At 37.6% G+C, this 17,224-nt stretch overlaps 1 protein-coding gene across 1 annotated transcript in view; it reads right to left on the reverse strand.

Annotated features, from left to right (window-relative positions):
• The window catches only part of LOC104559641 (dynein axonemal heavy chain 5), a 163,405-nt gene that overhangs the window by 145,649 nt on the left and 532 nt on the right, over nt 1-17,224 (reverse strand). The window contains exons 2-11 of the mRNA XM_061994521.1: nt 13,395-13,495; nt 11,749-11,937; nt 11,578-11,652; nt 9,235-9,318; nt 7,981-8,052; nt 5,079-5,180; nt 3,894-4,080; nt 2,579-2,744; nt 2,378-2,471; nt 1,103-1,201 (exon numbers count right to left, since the gene is read on the reverse strand). Coding sequence (XP_061850505.1) covers nt 1,103-1,201; nt 2,378-2,471; nt 2,579-2,744; nt 3,894-4,080; nt 5,079-5,180; nt 7,981-8,052; nt 9,235-9,318; nt 11,578-11,652; nt 11,749-11,937; nt 13,395-13,495 — 1,169 coding nt within the window. The remainder of the gene's footprint in view (nt 1-1,102; nt 1,202-2,377; nt 2,472-2,578; nt 2,745-3,893; nt 4,081-5,078; nt 5,181-7,980; nt 8,053-9,234; nt 9,319-11,577; nt 11,653-11,748; nt 11,938-13,394; nt 13,496-17,224) is intronic.

Genomic DNA, 17,224 nt, shown 5'->3' on the forward strand with positions numbered 1-17,224 from the left:
TTCCAGAGTTAGATTTTCTGGAGGAAAACCAGAGCCTGTACTCTTGGCATCCATTACATGAAGGTGCAGTAATTTGCTTTGCAATGCAGTATGCTATCTGAGGAAGTCATGCACTGCTACAGAAAGAGTTGTCCTGCTGCAGAAAGGAGAGAAGAAAGATTGCCATTTCTCATTTTGCCTGTACAGAAGAGAAATCCAGAAGGGGGAAGTAAATCAACAAAAATCTCTCGCTTACTGAGGATACTAACTATAGAGTCTTCTGTCTCACAGAAAGATTCCACTGAAATGCATGCAAGCCAGATATACTGAGAACCCAGAACAAGAAACATTGACTAGTCTAGAAAAGAATAAAATAGTATGGTATATAAAAGCCAAGTCCGATGTGACAGAATGGTGAACATTTGCAGAAGAAAACCATCATAAAATGGGTTCAAATAGAGTTCCAACTTTGAAAACAATCTTTTGAAAAATTATAAGCAGCTGGATTATGTGTAAATCTTCTGAATCATATAAGCTTAGAAAGTTTTGCCTTGCAGTTGTATCTTCAAAATTCATGCTCTTACTTAAAAAATAAAATTTGAGACCCATATATGGTTATGAAAATATTGTGTCTTTTTAACCGGGATGACAGTAAATAAGTACTATCTGCAAGAGAAGCATCTTTAACCTGTTAAATAAGTAGAAGCTGTCCAGTTTCAGTTGAAGTGAGGGTTTAAGATAATTTTATGATATTTGCATTAAACAATCATGAATAATTGTTAAAGGAAGTAAGGAGACAGGAAGAGATACCGTATGCAAGGCCCAGGCTCACAAAGACAATTCCATTGGCTATCAACTTTGGAATAATATAATCTTTTGCTTATTTTTCTCATGTTCTTCAGTTATTTCTGGAATGACAACTGTTACCTACACAAAAAGTGGTATCACCTTTGGTTTATTCAAAATCTGTAAACTCAATTCACTAATGCCAAAGTAGTTAAGCTGTACACTAATCACCAAGCATGAGTCATACACTGAAAGAAGAAATATCTTTCTTTCAGTGGCAAAAGTCTTTCCTCTCTTTTCTAAATTTCACATTAAGTGCCTTTAGAGTACTACTTACAGGTGAGGCTTTGGCAAGTAGACCAAAAAATTTATCCAATGTATATAAATATTTCACATTATCTTTAGCTTCATTGGCAGCAATTGTTATTTTACCATCCTGAAGGGAGGAGAAAAAAAAAGAAATAGAATTAACACTGTTAAAATCTATTGAACAAGTTCTTGTTCTTTTATAAGGTATGCTAACAAGACTATGATTTTATTTGGCAAACATTTTGTCACAGAAGTTCTCTCAAATAAGCCATTTCTTTTTTACATAACAATTAACTACTTTTACATGCAAATCTGGTAAGATCCTTGGCAATCAGTAACATTTTGTACGTCATTTAGAGTAACTCATTGCTTAGAGCCCCTAAACGTTTCATTCCTAGTGGAAGTACAATAGTGTGGTTTCGATAAACCAAGTTACATTTTAGAATTGTTTTATCATGGTGCCCATTCTACTGAACTTAGACAAGATCCCTGAAATGTACCAGGCTGCTTCCCATCATTTTTTAATATACACTTTTTAGGGAAAATGTGTTCACAACTAGTGCCTGTATATCCTTCTGTTCATGATAGATGGAACTATCCAGTTCTGTATGAAGAAAGAAATCTAGTTCATCATCCTTGGCTTGCACAGACACTCTCATCCAAATTCCAGTTATCATAAAAGTCTGCAGATATGTTACACACAAAATCAAATTCTCAGTAAGGTGACACTGTTTTCTTGGTCTATTTTCAAAACAGCAGAATACCTTCCTAAGTGCTAGAAGATTTACATTCTGGTGTTTGGGGGCGGGGGGGAGGGCAAGGGCAGGGGTGAGGTGGTCTGATTGGCTGAACATGATCTACAGCTTATTTTCTGTCTTGCCTACAATTCTGACTGATAAGTTTACATTACAGATATCCACTTATCTGAAGTAGCAGTTACTCTACAAAAAAAACCCCATCTGTCAATAATCCTAAAAGCAATATGATGAACTTTCAGACATCTCTACAGTTGACCTGAACAGGGTATAGCTGGAGAGAGACAGAAAAATGTTGTATTGCTGCATTGCTTTACTTTTGAACAACCATTCTGCCCACCATGTTAATGAAAGACACGTTACAGCAGCATTGACTTCGAGTTATCTATTTAACTTCAGAATCATCAGTGTCATATGTTTCAACACACAGAGATAATAAACCACAATACAAAACCAGCATAAAACACTCAAAACTATGTTCAGTTCTGTAAATATTACAAATACAGTGCTGTACCCAATTAAAACTTTTATTTAAACATATCAATTACCAGCTCTTTCCACTGCTTTAATGTCTTTGATCTTGCCACTTGAAGAATACTTATAATTTTCTTTACTCTTGAACTCTTGATCTCGTCTAAAAGACTTTGAAGAAAGAAAAATAGTTAATACTTCCTTTAGAATGAAAGTTTACATTTATTTTTTAAAAGCTTTTTTTTTTTGGACTCTGAGAAATAATGCAGGGATTTAACCTGTTAAACGATGACATTCTTGTCTTCCAGTATTCCAGCTCTGCAGATGGACCAGTGTCATCAACTTCTCTTCTTATTTGTTCACTCTCCACTAAAATTTGTCTGATCTGTTTGATCCAAATCATAACCACTTCTTCAAGTTTCTCAGTGACCTCTGTGTTACTGCCTTCATAATCATAGAATGGGACACTCTCATGAGTACCAAGAAATAAATGCAGATTTTTAACTACAGAAGTGAAATGTCCTTGTCAAATATAAACTGAGACTCTACATAAGTGTATTCACATCACTGACCAACAGGAGATCAGGGCTGTAGCAAGATGCACACATATATAACTTGTCACTTGTCACTATTGCACATCTTTTACAATGGAAACAAACGTACACTGAGTTCATAAGAAAAAAAAATACAGCAATGTGATTTTGCGAGAATCATGTTTCAGAGGCCCAAGGAATCCATTAACCATTACGTGTATATTTTTTTTGCTTGTATTTCATAGGTAAAGGTTTAACTGCACATGTCTCTGCTTCTGCCACTGCAGCCCATTCCATATTAAAAGCCTCACATAACAGACACCATTATTAACATTCAAAAAAGCATATAAGTCAGCATATCATTTAGATCACTCCAGCAGCTGAAAGAGTCCAGTTCACCTGATGCATTATATTGAGGATTTGTGGAGCTTGCACTACTAAATAGATTCAAAGAACTCATTCAGCTATATAACACTATTGCCTCATCTTAAGAGTCTTCTTCTATGGAAGCTGTCCTGATATAGTCTCATGTAGAGTTGAGAGGGATTGCTGAAGCACTGACTGATTTGGCATTATTTCACTCTGAAAACTCATGTGATGATAACAAATGGTGGAAGCTACTGTTCAAAGAGACAAAACTTTTCTTACATACATGTAAATATATACATATTTTTACAAACATATCTTGGATTGACTCACAGCCCTCAGAATCAGACTTAATATTGGATAGGATTTCCCCAGTATTAAGGAAAGTGAATAGTAACCACACTAATAGATGGCTTCACTCTGCATCTATTTTGCCAGCAAACTCGGAGGAACACACGCTTCTGTGTACACAAAGTGTCAAGGAACTAACTACCTAATCCTTTAAGCTCTACTAATTGAAAGATGGGCAAATGATTGATCTTTTTAGGATTAAATAGTCAGAAACCTGGTAAGAGTAAGTAGAAGAAAGTATATAGCTAAGGGAAGAAGAATGAATGCTTCAAATTAAATTTACTAATGACATTTATTTTAAAAACAGCATCATTGTGTTTCCTTTGCCATAGCAATTTCTCACCTGCAGTTATGTAGTCAGATGGGTTCTGTAAGTTGCTGATATAAATATCAATATCCACTTTTGTGAGCTGAATTTTATCTTCTATGTTCTGTCTTGATGATGACAACATACTCACAAATTTATCCACTGAATACAGAAAGTCTTGTACCTGACTATTCCTCAAGCCTTCTTTCACGGCTCCCCAGTTCTGATTATTTTATGATTTATGATTAAAAAAAAAAAAAGTAAAATGAGGGTCACACTTTCTGTTGGTTTTTGAACACAAAAAGTTATCTTAGTTGGCAATATATAAAGATTTATCAGCTGGACTAATATCAGCTTCTCTTCTCATTTGTTCACTCTTCACCAAAAAATGTCTGATCTGTTTGATTCAAATCACAACCACTTCTTCAAGTTTCTCAGTGACCTCTGTGTTAAAAATATACTCATCTGTATGATAACACGAATACTTTTAAAGTGTGCATTGATCTAACTCTTCTGTTGGACAAGAAACAAGCAGAAGGCTCCCAAGAAATAAAAACGTCTCCTTGTTCTCACTGTCTTCACACTGATTGTCTTTTTTTTAATATGTGATTTGTCTCTTTTTGAACAGAGAAAATATATTCTAATCTCCTGTCATGTTCCTGGGCGAGAGAAAATGGTAACATATGGTAACAGCATACAACCATCAGTCTCGACAGACACTGAGCTTCATTTAATTTCCTGCCTCTGAAGATGTACTTCTGGAGGCAACAGAACCAACTGTGATGCTTTATGAGTGCCATGAAACAAGGACAATTCAAAAAAGTTGGATACTCTGACAGTGGTACAATGCTTGCTGTCTACGCTCTAGAATAAAATCATGGACCGATCCCTTGCACTGCCAGAAGGGTTTGACACTTTTTCCAATCCAGGCTTAAACTAGTTTTAATTAGGTCATCACAGTTTTACCTTAGTATGGCTACTATGTTAGGTTTTCCATTGTCATATCATTGTAGATGGTGCTATTGCTTGAAAACAAACAATAACTATATAAATTTCAAACATTTATATACAAATTGAATTACTCCAATAAAGGTTTATATTTGACTTGCATCTTTTTTGAACCCTCTGCTTTATGTTCCACTGATGCACAAACAGGACTGCAGCAGTCACTTGCTTTAACTCCACACATTCTTGAGAAAAAAGACTAGATTTTTTTATTACCTGCTGAGATTTAAGTGCTGGTATCATGACTTGAGACAAGAAAAATTCCAGACCGTGAAGGATATTTCCATTTGTACAATCAAACACACCAAAATTCACCTCCTTTGGGAAGAAACAAAAATTAGCAGAGTGCACATTAATTTCTGCATCATTATAGTACTTGAGGGAAATTCAGACACGTGGCAAACATATATACAGTCCATAACTATGTAGTTTCCATGAATTTGGACTGGACATAGACTAAAATTCAACCAGAAATTCCAAAACATGCCCTTAAGTTAGAGTCATTGGAAAAGTCAGTCCCATATGGTAGTAACAGGCCAGCAAACAATCAAAATTACCCATTTAACATCAATGCATTAATTCATCTTAAAACAACTATATATTTGTATTTTACAGAAAAGCTTCCAGCTATCATAAATGCCTACAATAGGACAACTAATGCATCAAGCAAGAAGTTACTCTTCAGTTGCACAGTTCTCTCCAGTTCATTGTTGGTGAACTTACGCTTAGGAAGCATTTCTATACTGAGAGGGTGGTCAAACACTGGAACAGACTTCCTAGGAAAGTGGCCAATGTCTCGAGTCCATCAGTGTTTAACAGGCGTTTGGACAACGTCCTTAATAACATGCTTTAAGTTTTGGTCAACCCTGAAATGGTCAGGCAGTTGGACTAGGTGGTCACTGTAGGTCCCTTCCAACTGAAATACTCTATTCTAGCTAACGTGAAGCAAGAAGCAGTGAACTGCTGAAGCTGGGGACAGGGAGAGACAGTACTGGTGAGTCACACTTTACTGCAGGTCATAAAGCATAAATTGGAAGAACTGAAGGACTGCATCTATTCACAATGCTATCTGCTTATGGACTGGTAGGCTTTTCTGCTACTGGCATTTTGCCTACAAATATATACATCCTGAACATGGACCATGTGCTTTCTATGACCCATAGTAACAAGCCATAGTAACATACCTGTTCCAGGTATGCCTTTTGTTAGCAGAGAGGGAGTCTCCTCTGAACTCTGAACTGCACAAACATACCCTGATTTTGCCTTCATCATAACTAACGCTTCAATGATATAGGGGAAAGTGTACTGCCCTAAAAGCTTCTACTAGCTTTCACCTGTGTAATGACAGCAATCACAGATTGGTTTAGGAACAGCAATTACAAATGAATTTTTGTAGAGGTGTTGATATTCTTGGCTATCTTGATTATTAATTTAACTAATGTTTTTTTCCTACTAGTTCCCCACTTGCATGCAAAAGAAGAATATTTAAGACATCAGTGGTTACGCATGAGTGGAATACTATATCCTAACAATATTACAGTATTACAATCTATTACAATTACAAGAGGCTAGGAACCCCTTTCTCAAAAACAAAGGAATTGTGGATGAATTAAATCATCATTCTGCTTGAAGAAGTGCTTATGAGGAAGACTAGGTTTCTTTGCACATCTCAACATGTCCCCCAAGTAACAATGCTCACAAGGCTGTTAACAAGGAAATCCTCCCAAACAACTTTCTTCTGTAAAAGGGTGTGCTAACAAATTAGAAGAAAGATAGGACACAAGGGTAATGAAGAAGTGAACTGACCTCTATTTTTCCCCTTCAAATGCTTTTAACAATGCCACTCGCATATGAAGTATGGGAAAGCTGCGGATAGGGAAAATAAAGTCTTTCAAGGCCTCTAAATCTCTAGGACATGGTCTACACACAAGCTGATCCATTTCTTTCCACAGGACACTGAAGATTCAGCTCTTCCTCTTGAGAAATAAGGACAACTACATGTCTTTCTAGGAGGTTCTCAGGCTCTCCTTCCAACTGATCCGACACAGCTCTTCAGGATAAAACAAAATTTGCCAAACTAGTCTAAACCTGAGCTCCATGCCTCGTCAGTGTGAAGACTGGCTGACTGAAAATTAGGGCATGTTTTACCTTTCATATCATCTAAAAATATTGCCTCATATAAGGAATGAACTTTAATGCCAGCTCCATGACAGTCCCTGCCAAAAGAAGGTGATCACAAGAGAAGCACAGAGAGGAGGCGCGAAGCACACCAACTGAAGAGTTTGGACTACCGTTCTGACAGATTTGCACTTAGGCAGTGCAGCAGGACTGACAGGGCACAAGAAGAAGCCTAGAAATTACTTTTGCATCCCTAGTTGGGGTATTTTTAAAAATACTGTGATAAAGCAAGTGGCTGGCAGAAATCGAAATACTAATTTCCGTAAGCGTAGCTCAAGAACTAACTTGCTACTGCTTTGGCCTGCTCAAATGGAACCCATTAACCTATTAGTGATGAAGAAGGAGGAAATGTGTACAGCATAAAAATGAGTGCATTAACACACTATTTCAGGTTTATTACATTTTTTCTTTAATGTCTATTCTTAGATGTTATTATCTGGATGCTCTTCTATTGTAAAAATTTCCCAAGAACATGAGTAGCTCTGAAAGTCAGAAAAGGTTGTTACAGTACTTTTCTTACATAAAACTAAGGCCATTAAGGGCAGGAAAACCTTACTTTAGCTAGTTTAAATATAATCTTTACTTTAAAAGCTGAACAGGTTCAGTCAAGTGCAGCAATATTTACATAATTTAGGCTCATTATTTAAAGAAAATCTCCTGGTTTAGGTTGTTATTCCCTATTGCCATTAACATTTATAATTTAATGATTTATTAATAACTAATTTTTATTAATTAAAATCTTGGTTTTAATAATGCTGCAGCAGCTACTTTCAAAGTCATTAGAATATTACTTTACAATAAAAACTTAATTCAGATTAAAAAACCTTATGTTAAACAAAGGTGGGCACTCCCCACCTTTTCTTTTCTGACTGCAGTTGCACGAATAAAAGTCTAAGAAAATATTAAGTACACTGTGAACACTGTATGATTTTGGTCTGACCTGGGAAACATTTGATGTAGTTATAACTTTATCTGATGTCCTTAGGAAAAATGCACAAGTTCCTGTAAAGCCCTGCAAAAAGGACAAAATTAATATTGTTAAAAAGAATACACGTGTACAGTAAAAGTAATTTCCTTAATGACTTAAAAATGTGCTGAAAACAAAACTGGAAATAATTACTCACAAAGGTAGTGAACTATTTGTAGGATACTTGAAATACCATTTCTTCACACTTTGACATGTCAAAAATATCCTTCTGGACAGACCAGTCCAGTATCATGTCTCCATGATGAAAACACAGCTCAGAGAAAGCTTGCAAGCTAGGCTACAACCTGGATTATATTCCTCTTGTATTCCCTGACCACCTGCAACTGTTGTATGAGAGCTGTTAGAGGACATATTTTTGTCTAGCTGCTTTGGTATCCATTTATGGACCTATCCATGAAAGATATTTCTTTAAAAAATAAAAATGAAGTTAAAGGTTGCTAAAGTTTCTGACCCAAATATTTTTTAACAGGTGTTTTCATCTTTTCAGTGGTTTGAAGTTACTTAAGTTTCCAATCAGTTCTGCAACAATGCTTATTGGTCCAGTTTGCAGAGGAATGAATTTCACTTCTCTGAAAGCAATAAAGAGTTCTTTAGCCTTGTGTTTTCCAACATAGCAATGTTAATATAAGCTCATTGGGGGGTGGGGGGAAAGACATCACTGTGCCTTATTCAAATAAAATTGTATATGGCACACAAGATTCCTCTCAAAAAGAGATGGAAAGAAAGAAAAATAATCAGAAATCTTAATGACTGCTCTGAATACACTACTGAATAATGTTTACACATTACTGTGAGGAGGCTGTTACAAGAATTTGAATGGAATAAAGTAATTATTATAGATATTTTTGGAATAATGTGCACTATTACATAAAAGGAAATACAAAACCTTTGAAGAACTGTATTTTAAAATTGAAGTGCACAAAAACTGGAAAATACTTAAAATACAGTCATTAAAAAAACGTTATGACCTGATTTTTTTAACATGGGTTTATTTGACCTAGTCTCCTCTCAGACAGTCAAATCCTTTCATCATTGCTTCTTTACTGGTGGATTCCATCCGCAGCTCAAGAAAGTTCGGTAAATCCTGCATTATGAGAAAGTGGACTAAATAATTTAACTACAAAAAGCTGCTTAACACTGCACCACTGTTATGTTTTTACAATGGTTTGTTTGTTGAATATTGTCTAACGAATTTTTCAACCATACCTCAGTAGAACCCATGGTAATAAACAACTTCTTCTGAAGCAAACTGTCCATTGATCCATCTGATCTCGATGCATTCAACTTTTGCTATTAATTAAATGATAAATAAGAGGTTATTAAAATAACAACTGTTATCATACAGATACCTCATCCTGTTTTAGTAGGTGAATCGCAACTACTCTAATTCTGAACCAGTTACCAATGCCTGGACAGAAATCGTGAGGTTGGCTTTATCTGGAGTATAAGCTTTGCAGAATCTCACAGTCCCCTGTAAAGTTTCATAGCCCTGTTCTTCCAGGAAAAAAAAAAAAAATTGAAGAAGGAGGAAAAAAATCTTTAGCAAATATAATATAAATCTGAAGTGTTTTCTAGAGCAACTTCCTCCTCATTAAACAAAGTCATCATGTAATTGTGAGTGAGACTCACAAGCAACACTGTCAGATAGATCCTGCCAACAATGCAAAGAAATTTCATTTTCTGCCCATATCTTTAACCATATATCACTCTGAAAAACTTTCTGAAAAGCCTTGCAGCCTCCGGTCCTTCTCCACTGAGCTGCATCTGCAACCTCTTTCAAACAACAAAAGAGTTCTGTCATGCATTGTGGAAAATAATCTGGTGAAACTTGGAAGGATGTAAGAGAAAATAATGTGTAAGAAGCCTGCAGGTATCTTTGAAGTCGAGAGGCCTCTTTCTAAAAAGTCAAATTTCAGAGCCTGCTAGACTAAATGTGTGATGTATGATACACAGTTGTGGTTCCTCACTCATACCTGAAAATCAACATTTTCTAATGCCTATGCAAAATCTCAAGTGAATATCATTCACCCAAACTGGGGAAAAAGAGAGATAAGCAGCACTGAAGAAAGCATCTTTGATAAATCTTAGCAAGAGTATGCCTATTAGGTCAGGTCAGTGGTCTAACCTGGCCAGCATTTTATCTCCAAGAACAGCCAACAATGAATAAGTGCAAGCATGTATGACACTGCCCTGAGTAATCTCAAATTCTCCAGTATGTTTGAAACCGAACAGTTCACAGAATAGTCAATTTCATGAGAACTCTTGACTCATAAAAATGGAGTAAGAAGAAGCCAGAGATGACATTCATACCTTCCATCAGGAACATTTATTTTTATGCTATGCTGTTATTTCAACAAAATTTTCATAAATTCCTTTTTTAATGGCTAAAAATACCAAAATGAAACAAAATTAGATACAGAAATGAAACATTTCACTTAGCCCAAGATACGTATTTACTTCTGGCTTGTCAGTTAAGGAAAACAATTTCAAAACTTGTAGTTTCATCTTGATTAAAGTCAGAGAACAACACATTCACCCCAGAAATGTGCACACAGTCCCAGTGAAGGGAAAAACTGATTAAATTGTTTTGACAGCTGAGCTGATTCTGTGCTTTGCAAAGTCTCTAAGCAATTTCACTAACACTCAGAAGTTCTTTTATCTTATGGAGGTTATAATGAATCTGTAACTCATTCTTGCACTTAACTGGCAATCAAGCATTATCAATCAGATTTTTCTCCCCAGTAAGCCTAAAACACCACAACATGGGAAGTTATCTCATCCTAATGTGGCTCCTCAATGGCATAACCTGAAAAGACAGAAAGGACTTCTTCAGGAAGCCCACAACAGTGATGTTAGACAATTTCAAGGTCATTTGGCTCCTTCTGAAATCACATACTCAGTGGAAGCTGAACAAATGTTTTTGTTTTTTATGAACAGGCCTCTCATTCTCGAAATTGAAAGGGAGATAAATGTATCTTGGTGACCGCAACCACCTTATTTCTAGTTGTAGCTTTCCAAGCCTAAGATTGTTTTCTGTGGAATGGGACAGATCTGTACATGAGGTCACCTTAATTTAGAAAGACGTTACATCATTTTTGACCCTCTTGAATCAGGGCTTTCTCCATAGTGCAGTTGGTGCAGTTCAAACCAAAAAAGAGAAGAAAAAACAGTTCTCATACAGACAGTTTCGCCATTCCTATAATACTTACATTAGCTAATCTAGTATTTTTAAACTCTGAATGCTGTGAACACTTTGCCTATCCTTATAATTTTTTGAAGTCTGGATTTTTATTTCTTCAGCCTTTTTAAAGTTTTCTTTTGTGAAAACAGGAACAGTATCAAACCAGCTCACAGGGTATTCTCCTGCTTTCATGTAAGCTAAGATGGCAGTATGCAAACAGTGAGATCCAAGTTCTTTCTGCACGGGCATGCATAGCAAAAAAAACCCCAAAAATCTGTTCAGATCTTCTGAATTTTGCAACAGTCATGTGATTTTTTTTTTTTTTTAAATGCAACTATGCTTTTGCAGAAGTAATAACAGAAACCTACCTGCAATACATCTTGGTAGAAGAAGAGCATCTTTTTAAGTCCACTAGGGGCAAAGAATTGCTCTATAAATTGAAACTAAAAGCAAAATTACAATTTTAGTTAACCGTGAAGTAGTATCAAAAGACTGGAAATTTTGGAAATACATTTAATAATAATAATAATAATAATTACCTTGTCATCAGAAACAATGGCCTCCTCCACTTGCTGCTCACTTAAGCCTATCCCATCTGCTAATCTTGATATCAAATACTTGTGTCTTTCATCCATCTGAGCTCTTCTCTCCTCTTTGGTCACTTTGGCTTGCTTGGCTAGTTCTTTCCTAGTTTCACTGGAAAGGACTATACTTTTCTTACCAGTTGTCTAGAAAACAAAAGTTTGTCATAAAGAGATTCTTTTTCCTTGCTAAAGGATTATACTTGATATTGTCGATCTTTAAGCTACTTTCATAAACTACTTCAAGCAACAACGTAAATTCCTTCTAAGAAATGCATATCAGTAACAATTAACTTTGTAGGCCAGAATTATTTCTCAGTAGAAAGCTGCTACGTTGTAAACTTCATATCAGAAACTTCAGATCAGGATCTCAGATTCAAATGTGGATGAGAGGCAAAGGTCACAATACAAATTTAGCACTAAAAAGACTCTAATTCAAATCCCAGCACTGTGAATTCATCTCCTAAACTTCTTTAAGTCCATATGCCAGAACCGGGACCAGAATTACCTCTATACTGCCAGCATTTGAATATGTAGTATCAATTTATTTCTCAAAGGAAATAAACCAAATCCATTATAAAATCAGTCACCATTGGAACAAATATACGATTATTTAGTACACAGGTCGTGTAAAGGTAGTAGCAGAATGATAAATCAGGAAATTTACATAGACAAAGGTTTTTAAAAAATCTTTAGAACAGTGTAAACAAGACTGAGAGTAGATATGGTGAATAATAATTTTAAGTCAACAGACAATCTTCAGAAGTTGTATTCAAAACTAAAGATTTGCTTAAAAAAATGCACTGAGCATTCCCTTATACACACAACTCTCACTGTCATGAGTATCTGGAGTCTGAAGTGTCTCTAGGAGTGTCTCTGTAGCTCACAATTTTTATTGGAGAGAAACAAAGATAAATGATAGCACCCTCCCGATAGTCTAAACTGGGAATTGTAATTCATCAATCCTGATTTACTCTTGGAATAGAAAAAACAAAAACTGCACAACATCCACCTTTGCCTACTACTATTTGGTCTTATTCCAGGCTCTGAACAGATGTTTTACATCACTGCTGTCTCTACCTGCATATCTTTGAGACCAGGAGATACTAAGAATGCCTTAATGCCTGCAGTTGTTGGTCAGTATCATTCTTGTGTATCTTTTCTGATTCATTCTTCTCCCATGTCAGTCCCAACTTATCACCTCTGGCTTCCATGCCAAGACTGGATGTCTTGTTTTGCATAGACCTTTGCTGATGCAGCATGAATCTATTCAAGTAGTCTTTACCACTATAAATTTCTGTCTTGGCAAAGAAAGGAAATTAAACAGTGGATGATAAAAAAACCTCACCAAAAACCCACCAAAAAAAACCTAAACCCCAAAATCCCAGCAACACAGATTTGGAGCACAGAAAAGAAATAGCCTAACACTTGAGTGGTTCACTGTTCTTTTTCCTTGTAATTAACAGAGACTGAAGGAGCTCAGCACCTTCCATTATTAGGTCAAACTTTTGTCAATGAAGACCTGAAGAATAATCTGTACGGAAGAAAATTTAACAGAGAAAAGGTAACTGAATCACCACCTATTTTAGCATGAAAACACTTGCCGGAAGAACAGCGAACAAAGGTGATCCTATGGCAGCAGATCCTAGCTCAGCGCTCCTTGTCTTCAGGTCCCCTCCACGTCTACGATGCTTACTTTCTGTGCCTAGTTAAAAAAAGTGACAAGTTCTAATTATTCAGGTGTATGTACAGCGAATGCATTTTCAAGACTTGCAGTGTTGTGTCATAATGTCAGCTGGCTAACTTCTTCTCACGCTGTGGAAAATACGACATGAAAGCAACATTAGATAAACCGGTGCCTCTGCAGAAACTCTTAGAAGCCGTTAGGGGGAAAAGAAGTCCTATCATGGCTTTTATCTCAAGTTCAATTGCAAACAATCCCTACCAACAGCAGTAAAGAAGAAGCCATTTAAGGTAGTAGCTTCAAGAAATCCGCTATGGAAAAACAAGAGACTCTGAAACGTTGCCACGTTTCAGGCTTGCTCCTGTCATCTAGTTATTCCTCTTCTATTACTTCTTTATCTAAATTCTGATGATCAGTCTCATGCATTTGTAACAAACTTACTACTAGCAGTGACTTGCAAAACAACCAGAACACATGGAATATCTGAAGAATGAAGACTGATCATATTTGCAACAAAACCAAGACACATATCTTGTGACTATTTTCCGTTTAAGCCTCTTCAAGAGCTTTTGAAGTCCTTTATTTCATAACAGATTTATTGCACGTCTTTGTTTTTCCAAGAAATTAAGATTTCAAAGTCATTTAAGTAATAAATAAGAGTATTTTTTCTTGATATTAAGTACAATAAAATATCTCCAGCTAGCCACCATTTCTCTTTTAAAAATTGTAATTACAAAGCATTCCTAAATATTGCTTTATCTCTCCTTAACAGAAACAGTGTTTTAGTTACTTTCAAAAAGGTAATTATTTGAGAGTGCTAAACAACATTATTTATAACTGCTACAGATTGCTTCTATTGCAAGAAAAAGCAACCATTTTGTTTCTCAAAAGATGATATTTAAGTCCCATCCTCGTCAGTCTCCAGGGAGCATGCAGTGGTGCTAATGTGTGCCTCACTAAACTTTCAGGAACTATTCTAAGTAAATCATGACATTGTGACTAAAATTAATATTCTAATAGCACTGACTTTGTGATACATTTTCTTACAGAGTGTAAGTTTATAATGTATTCATAGAATCACAGAATGGTTAAGATTGGAAGTGACCTCTGGATGTCATTTGGTCCAACAATCCCTGCTCACTTAGAGTTGGCTGCCCAGGACCATGACCAGATGGCTTCAGAATATCTCCAAAGATGAAGACTCCACAACTTCTCAGGGGAACTTATGTCAGTGACCGGTCACTCTCACAGGGAAAAATCACCTCCTGATAATCAGATAGAACCATCACTGAAAACAGCCTGACTACCTTTTTTACACCCTCCATTCAGGTATTTATACGTGCTGATGGAATCCCTCCTCTTCCCCACTCCTTCTCTTCTCCAGCTGAACAGTCTCAGCTCTCTCAGCCCTTCCTCATAGGAAAGATGCTCCAGAGCATAGAATGGAATCATAGAATGGTAGGTGTTGGAAGGGACCTTTAGAGATCATTTAGTCCAAACCTCCTGCAGAAGCAGGGTCACCTAGATCAGGTCGCATAGGAACATGTCCAGGCAGGTCTTGAAGACCTCCCAGGGAGGAGACTCCACAATCCCTCTGGGCAGCCTGTGCCAGGGCTCCATCACCCTCACAGTAAAACAGTTTTTTCTTATATTTAAATGGAACTTTTTGTGTTCCAGCTTCATCCCATTACTCCTTGTCCTGTTGCTAGATACTATAGGAAAAAAAAGGATGTCCCAGCCTCCTGACACCCACCATTTAGATATTTGTAAATGTTAATAAGGTCTCCCCTCAGTCTCTTTTTTTTCTAGACTAAACAGCCCCAGTTCCTGCAGCCTTTCTTCATATGAAAGATGTTCCAGTCCCCTGATCATCTTGGTGGCCCTGCGCTGGACTCTCTCCAGATGTTCTCTGTCCCTCTTGAGCTGAGGAGCCCAGAACTGGACACACGACTCCAGATGAGGTCTCACTAGGACAGAGTAGAGGGGAAGAAGAACCTCCCTTGACCTGCTGGCCACACTCTTCTTGATGCATCCCAGGATGCCACTGGCCTTCTTGGCCACGAGGGCACATTGCTGGCTCATGGTTACTTTATTATCAATCAGGACTCCCAGGTCTCTCTCTGCAGAGCTGCTCTCCAGCAGTTCGACCCCCAGCCTGTACTGGTCATTCATCACCTTTTTGGCCCTTCACTGGACTCTCTCCAGTATGTCTATGTCCTCTGTACCAGGGAGACAAAAACTGGACACAGTATTCCAGGTGAGACTTCACCAGTGCTGAGGGGAGAAGATGGATCACCCCCCTTCACCTGGTGGCAATAGTCCTCCTCATCCAGCCCTATTATTGGCCTTCTTTATCACAAGGGTCCATTGCACAAGGGCCCATTGCTGGCTCACGTCCAATTTGCTGTGCATCAGGATCCCCACGTGATTTCCCATCAATCTACTCTCCAGCTGATCAGTCCCCAGCATGTACTGGTACCTGGGCTTGTTCCTCCCCAGGCATAGGAATTTGTGCTTCCCCTTGCTGAACTGCCTGAGGTTCCTGTCAGGCCAACTCTCAGGCCTGTAGCAGTCCCTCTGGATGGCAGCACAACTCCCTTGTGTACCGGCCATCCTTCGCAGTTTCATGTCATCAACAAACGTGCTGAGAGTATGCTCTGCCCCATCACCCAGATCATTAGTGAAGATGTTAAACAGGACTAGACCCAGTATTGACACCTAGAACACAGTGCTATTTAGCAGCCTCCAGCTCGCCTTTGTGCCACTGATCACCACCCTCTGGGCTTGTTCAATCAGTTTTCAATCCATCTCACAGTCTGCTTAGCCAGCCCACACTTTATTAACTTCTTCATGAGGATCTTACAGGAGTGAAGAGGAAATTCAAATCCTAACTGCTCAGCAGTTGCAATTCGTGACACAAGAATGATCTGGCAAGGACAGCAAGAAGGCCCAACTACAGAAGGGGTTAAGCTGGCTGGAAGCAGGAATGCCAGAGACAGAACTACTCTCTCTAAGGGAGTGTACTTCCCTTCTTGATGAGATAAGAAACAGTCACAACATTGTCTTATAGCTATCCTGGAATTCAAAGCTCAGAGTCTACCTTTAGGTAGCAGATCAGGGGCTGGGACACGGATCCAAGTGATTGCTCACAGAGCTGGTGCTATTGGAAGCGTATGTAAGGAATTGCCTCATGAAGTACGTTTGCAGACTTACAGAGCTGGTTATGGTGGTAGGACTGTCCAAGTTCATTAATTATTGTCTTTCATATTTCAGGCCAAATATGTGTTTGTCTCAAGGTGTACAATAAAAAAATATCAAAAAGTAAAGTGTCAAAAACCTTACTACTGAAAAAAAAGGTAGACCATATCCACTGAACTACCCACACCTACCAAGTCACCATTTCATTGCAAAAGGTAATAGTCAACAGTTGGTGAAACATTTATTTCCTTGGTGAATTCATGCTGACTACTCCAAATCAACTTCTCCCTGACGTGCCTGGAAACGGTATATAGGATTAGTTGCGTTATCACCTTGCCAGGGACTGAGGTGAGGCTGAATAGCCTCTATTTCCTTGGGCCATCTTCTTTTTTGCACTTCTTGGAGACAAGACTGACGTTAGCTTTCTCCCAGGTCTTGGGTACCTCTCCCAGTTTCTGTGAAAACTCAAATATTATTGAACATGGCCTCAAAATGAGCCATCTCTCTCTTTTCTCGAGGGTGTATCCCATCAGGCCCATGGACCTACACATG

Source organism: Colius striatus, chromosome 4 (assembly GCF_028858725.1).
Source record: "Colius striatus isolate bColStr4 chromosome 4, bColStr4.1.hap1, whole genome shotgun sequence".
Taxonomy (NCBI): Eukaryota; Metazoa; Chordata; class Aves; order Coliiformes; family Coliidae; genus Colius; species Colius striatus.